Source organism: Orcinus orca, chromosome 8 (genome assembly GCF_937001465.1).
Source record: "Orcinus orca chromosome 8, mOrcOrc1.1, whole genome shotgun sequence".
Lineage (NCBI taxonomy): Eukaryota > Metazoa > Chordata > Mammalia > Artiodactyla > Delphinidae > Orcinus > Orcinus orca.
The window spans coordinates 85,570,286-85,576,285 of record NC_064566.1 but is presented as its reverse complement, the minus strand read 5'-3'; the positions used below and the strand labels follow the sequence as shown (position 1 = coordinate 85,576,285).

At 43.3% G+C, this 6,000-nt stretch overlaps 1 protein-coding gene across 2 annotated transcripts in view; it reads left to right on the top strand.

Moving 5' to 3' along the window:
• The first annotated feature begins 3,691 nt into the window (after nucleotides 1-3,691).
• Nucleotides 3,692-6,000, top strand: part of EXPH5 (exophilin 5) — a 74,976-nt gene continuing 72,667 nt past the window's right edge. For both annotated transcript variants that reach the window (XM_033410151.2, XM_033410150.2), the window contains exon 1: nucleotides 3,692-3,947. In XM_033410151.2, coding sequence (XP_033266042.1) covers nucleotides 3,829-3,947 — 119 coding nt within the window. In that variant the 5' untranslated portion in view covers nucleotides 3,692-3,828. The remainder of the gene's footprint in view (nucleotides 3,948-6,000) is intronic.

The following is a 6,000-nucleotide window of genomic DNA, read 5'->3' as shown; positions in this document are numbered from 1 at the left end:
GGATTTTGGCAATCATCTTTAAGCAGATGACTTCCTAATCTACTTCTCCATCCATGTGTCAAGAATTTCTGGTCCCACATTTTTCACTTTTGCTCAGTACCTCCATGTGGATAAATTGCAGGTACCTCAAACTCTTTATGTCTAAAACTGAACTCCTAATCTTTTTACAAGCCCTATGCTTCTCCTATAATCAAAAAGACTACACTCCTTTCAGACACTTCTCTTGAAACCTTGCATAATCTTTGTGCCTCTTTCTTTCTTAACTCTCATATCTAATGAGTTACCAAGTCCAGCCAATATCTTTGGACTCCAAGCCTCGTTTCTATTCCCAATTCCACTGCTTTAGTTCTGGTCCTCCTTCCCCTTTCTCCTGCATCAGCTTTCCAACCCAACAGTGCCCCTTGCTACCACCCTCACTCTACTCTTTCTTACCTACTGCTGCCAGAATCGTCATCCCAATATTCAGCTTCAACTTTATCATTGTCATCCTTAAAGCCTGTGTTGACTCCTTACACAGTGGAGTCCACATTCTTCAGCATGGCATTCATAGTCAGGGCTCAGCCTTATTTACTCTTTCCATGTCCTATGCCCTACCTCAGTGGTTTTTCAACCTTTTTAATTATTGTCCCCCAAGGTGTCTTTTAAGGGTTTTATTTTTTTCTTAATCGTCCCTCTCATGAAATTTTAATGCCATAGGTATACTGTCTGTTTATACACTGGGTGTATATCTGTACTTTCCATTTAAAAAGTAAGATGTTTTTACCCTCCAAGAACCAATTTTTGCTCCACCAGGGGCAATATTGCCCCTATTTAGAATTCATACTCTAGCCAAAACACGTCTTTTACCAATCCCTGAATATGCCCCTCTATTTCCTAGCTTCCAAGTTTTAACTCACTTTGGCCATTAGCCAGAGGAGTAGAGGAATTATGAGAAGATTCCTAGAGTGTACTTCTGCTACTCAGTGCACTGTTTCCCTTGCCTAGAATAGACTCACACATCTCCTCCCACTACCCTCCATTTCTTCCTATTGAAATATGACTCTTCATGTTGCAACCCAAGTACCATTTCCTCCCCTGAAGCACTCAGCTGGAACTAACTTCTTCCTTCTGTGCTCTAATAGAACTTACTTTATACATCCATTACGTTCTTCTTTGTTATGTAGTCATTTTTCTATTTGTGTTATCTCCTTCACTGTATTATAAACTTCCTAAAGACAAGGACTATCTTCTTCACAGTGTATAGTGCTTTCATATAGTAGGCACCATTACATGTTATTTGAAATCAATTCACTGCTACACCAGGAACAAAATAAGAGCCTACCTGTGCACACATTTAAAAAGTTCCATATGTATGCTGAATAAATGAACACACTAAAGAGTAGAAAAAATGGACATCATAAACAAGACACATTCCTAAACCATCATTAACACAGAGATTATTTATAAAGAAGTTCTGTGTGTTGTACAACATTGGTGAACTGAATTAATTCCTGTTTCATAGAAATAACAGATGCCCACAGAAGTTAGTTAAAGCCTACCTGCCTAGACATGTCTTAAATAAGTATGATCAAGGTGAGTAGAGGATCCAAAGGCCAAAACATAATAGCCATTTTTGACAAATGTTTTTGTTGCAGATAGAAAATCTTTATTGTGCTTATTCACTATGAAAAGAGATGATACATGTGGAAGCACATTTTAACTCTTAGTAACCATCACCACTACATACTATGTGACCACATTAAGGCTATGGGACAATAAAGTTGATCTGATGAAGCTATTTTTGTGTGCAAAGTGAAGCCAAAAGAAGCACAATGTTTTCTGAAAAAGGCTGGATAATTTTTTTTTCAATCCTATCAATCTTTAATGCATTTAAGTGCTGAGGAATCATTCAGTGGAAATGGACAGAGTTCTGTTATAACAGTTTTACTCAATTTTTTTTTTGGATGACCACAACAAAAGCAACAATGATTGCAATTACGAAACACGAAACACACTCATACTATGTCATAATATTGACATTCAATCCAGTAATCCTCCACTGTAACAGCTCCTTTACTTTGCAGTGAAAATTGATTTGTATATTTTTTGCCTCTGAGTCCTTGTGGGATTTTTTTTTAAATTCAAACAGAAAGTCACAAAAATTATAATCATCTTCATCAGTTCACTCAGTCCCATGTAATTAATTTTTTTTATCTTGATCTTTGGTTAGCACTTTATGAATTCATCAGTTTTCTATTAGAGTTCTGAAAATGCTTATTCATTCAGTTCAGCAGTATAGTCAGTTACCAGAAACCTGTCTTTTCCATGAATTCCTTGAGGATAGAAACCCTTTTATAGGAATATTTTTGCAAAAGCATCAGAGTATACCCAGAACTGTCTGTAAATGACAAAAGACTTTAAAATGACCATGGTTAAAGATTTGATGAAAGTTCATAATAATGCAATTGACAAGAAAATTTAGTTATTTCTGAGTTATACATTTTAAAGTATGGATAATTTTTTAAATGTATATTTATAAATATATTTAGAAATTTCCATCATATCTTGGAATAGTACTTTCTAGGGAAAGCTATTTCTGTGGTTTCATAAGATTACATTCTACCTTAGAGGATTAGGTGTTTTAAAGTGGCACTTTTTTTAAAAAATTTATTTATTTTATTTATTTATTTTTGGCTGTGTTGGGTCTTCGTTGCTGGGCACGGGCTTTCTCTAGTTGCAGCGAGCGGGGTCTACTCTCCATTGTGGTGCACGGGCTTCTCATTGTGGTGGCTTCTCTTGTTGTGGAGCACGGGCTCTAGGCACGCGGGCTTCCGTAGTTGTGGCACGTGGGCTAAGTAGCTGTGGCTCGCGGGATCTAGAGCTCAGGCTCAGTAGTTGTGGCGCACGGGCTTAGTTGCTCCGCGGCATGTGGGATCTTCCAGGACCAGGGCTCGAACTCGTGTCCCCTGCATTGGCAGGCGGACTCCCAACCACTGCACCACCAAGGAAGCCCCTAAAGTGGCACTTTTATTACTTCCCTGAAACAATTTATTAAGAAGATTATCAAATCTTATAGAAAACTACAAACAGGTGCTTTTTACCATCCTTTGGTCATGTCTTCTGTTAAAATACCATAAACGGCTTTGTGTTTGTTTGATTTTTCTAAAGTCCGAGAATGCCTTCTGTGGACAATGAATTGGGGGTATCTGAGGGATGGGAGACTCGACAAATAATTTATTTCCAAGGATACACTAAATTCAGCCTTGGGGCCTGGTCCGCCTACAGCCAGCTGTATAGTAAATTCAATCCTTCCGGGTCTTTCTAATAGGCTAACCCTTTTGCCAGTTCCAAAGCTCCTAAGCGCAATTCTATTTCCTATAAGCTCTTCTTTGGAAAGGAGGATTAGTCGTGAAACTGTCTCCCTTTCACTCCTGCTAGTCAAGTTCAAGTTTTGTGGGCAAACAACAGCCAAAATAAATACGCTAGAGCCAATACTGAAGCCTCTGCCTCACGAGCAAAATTACGTAGGATCGTCAACAAGTCTGATAGGGGGTGGGGGAGGGAAGGGAGGAGCGTGGAAGGGGCCGCCCCTTTGGAATGGGATTGGTTCCCTCTCTCCCTTCAGCCGTTCATTTTGCATCTCGGTTGGATAGGCTGAGAGAAATATGTCATTGAGAGCCCTGTAGGTGTGGGCTGTTCTCTAGGTTTGTGGTTTTAGATTTTCAAACGGGAGGACTTATCATTGGCTATAGGATCAAGTTCCTGAAACTGGTCTTCTATAGCTTGAAAAATGTCATTGTAACAGGAAGCGCCAAGAGCTTAAGTGTTAATTCACACACAGTAGAGGATATGACGAAAGTTCCTCAGGGGTTTGATTTCAGTTTCCTAAATGAAGAAGAAGCCAGGAAGATCCTTCAGGTGCTGGAAAGAAATGAGGAGCTACAGAGGGCAGAGAAGGACAGGATCAGGTACCGAGCTAATTCCTTTTTCCCCTGGGTCTGGGCCACAGTGGGGGGCGTCCGCGGCGTCCCCCGAGCCCGGCGTGAGTGGAGGAAGGGGTCGAGCTTTTGTGGGGCACCTGTCCGAGGCTCGGGGACGCTCAGCGTTCGTCCGGAGCGCGCGGCCCGGCAGGGGGAAATCTGCAGTGAGTCTCTCTTGAGAACGTTGGGAGGCGCTGCTGGTGCAGACCCGGCCTTCCGGGCAGGCTGGACTGCGAGCTCAGGTCCCGCAGCGTAGGGCGCGCCCCTGCCCTCGCCGCGCGGGAGCGTGCCTTGGCGCGTTTCTTCTCAGAGTGGATCCTGCGCTGCGGCTCCGGCCCCAGACCGGGACACGTGGGCGGCAATCGCCGCAGGGGGTCCAGGCTGGGTGGCGGATCGCTCAGGTGTCTCCTAGGCTGCCACGTGGCGCGGGCCAGGTGGGCCCATGAAACGGGGTGGGGAGCGCAGTCTTGCCCGCGCGCATCCACGTGCTTACAGAGGCCTCCGGGTCGTCCACTCTCGCCCAACACACTCTTCCTCTGCCCCAGAGAAACCTCCCTCTCCATCCGACGCGGGCCGTCAGCGAGGCCCGGGAGAGCTGGCACCTCACTGGAGGCCAAGTGTTTCCCACCCCAAGGGCTGGAGTTCGAGGAACTTGCCAAATTGTGTGGAGTGAACCCAGCTGGGACTGGGCCGCGTGGGGTGTCTAGAATGGTTCGATCCCCTTGTGTGTGGCGCTTGGGGAAGAAGTTGCTGCGGAATTTCCCCCTTGACCTTACTGTACAGTGTTGGAGGTGAGGGATTAGTTACCAGGAAATGAAATCCAGAGATCATTGCCTGAGATGTAAAGTAACCAGTTTTTCTGCTGGGGAAGTGTGGGATAAGTCTTGGAATGAATTAAAGACTTTCTCACCAATCCTGGAATAAACCCACCCAAGGCCTCCAGTGGACTGTGGAAGAAAATTTAGGGCATCACTCTCAGACCAGAAAGTGTGGCACTGATGGAATTTAGAAAGCCATTTTGTTTGTGAACAACTTCTTGGTGATCTAGGTTCTATGTTTCCACTTCCTTCCAGGCATCCTACTTACCCCTCACCCCCCAAACCCCCAGGGAAAAAACCTCCAAAGATACTCTTCACATAGGGAAACCCTAGCTGGTTTTGTAGAAGCGATTAAAACACACTGGGCCCAAAACCCTGTCTTCTCTCCCCACCCCCTACCCCCCAGATATGACTCTTGTGGGGAGAAGTGAATATTTGAAGTTTGAGGATGTGTATTTCACGCCATCATACTCTGCCTTTAGAAAAATAGGCTCCATAATTTCTTCAAACTATGAAGAAATATGCCCTTGTGAGCACAGTATGTCCACACCCACATACACCCAGGAGCATGTGCCCACACGTATGCACGTGCAGTGTACACAGGCACACCCAATGTTGGGAAGCAGAGCTTTAGAACTGCATGCTTGCCTTGTTGTGTTTTCTCTATAGCAGCTCATGGTGCCTGTGGCAGCTGACTTTAGGGGGAACTACACTTAGATGGCAAAGGCCATTGGGCTAGGCCTTAGAAGGAAGGCTAAAACACATTTTCTGATTTCATGGCACTCATATCCTAACTGGAGCATCAGCAAAAAAAGCCATAATGCTAAGACAAAAATCAATACTGTTATGATAGGAATATTGGCATTATCAGAGAGGAAATTTAAAATAATTAAGATTATTTACTCAGGCACAACATTTTTTTCTGCTTTGTTTTTTAAAAAATCTGTTTAATAAAGGTCTGAAGCAGAGAAAAAAATCAATACTGTTAACTATTAAACAAACTTTGAAAAATAATTACCCCAGCAATTTTTTAAATGTCACCACTAAAGTATACAAATAATTTAAGGAAAGCAGACACTTGAGCCAAATGCTCAAGGCAATTATTTCTAGTACTTTATTTTCCCCTGGTTGATTCCTGTGTCTCACTATCAAATACCTGTCCCTGGATAGCAGTCTCCATGGGATTGCTCTGCTCACCAGCTCACATGCATTGGTTTTAGAAG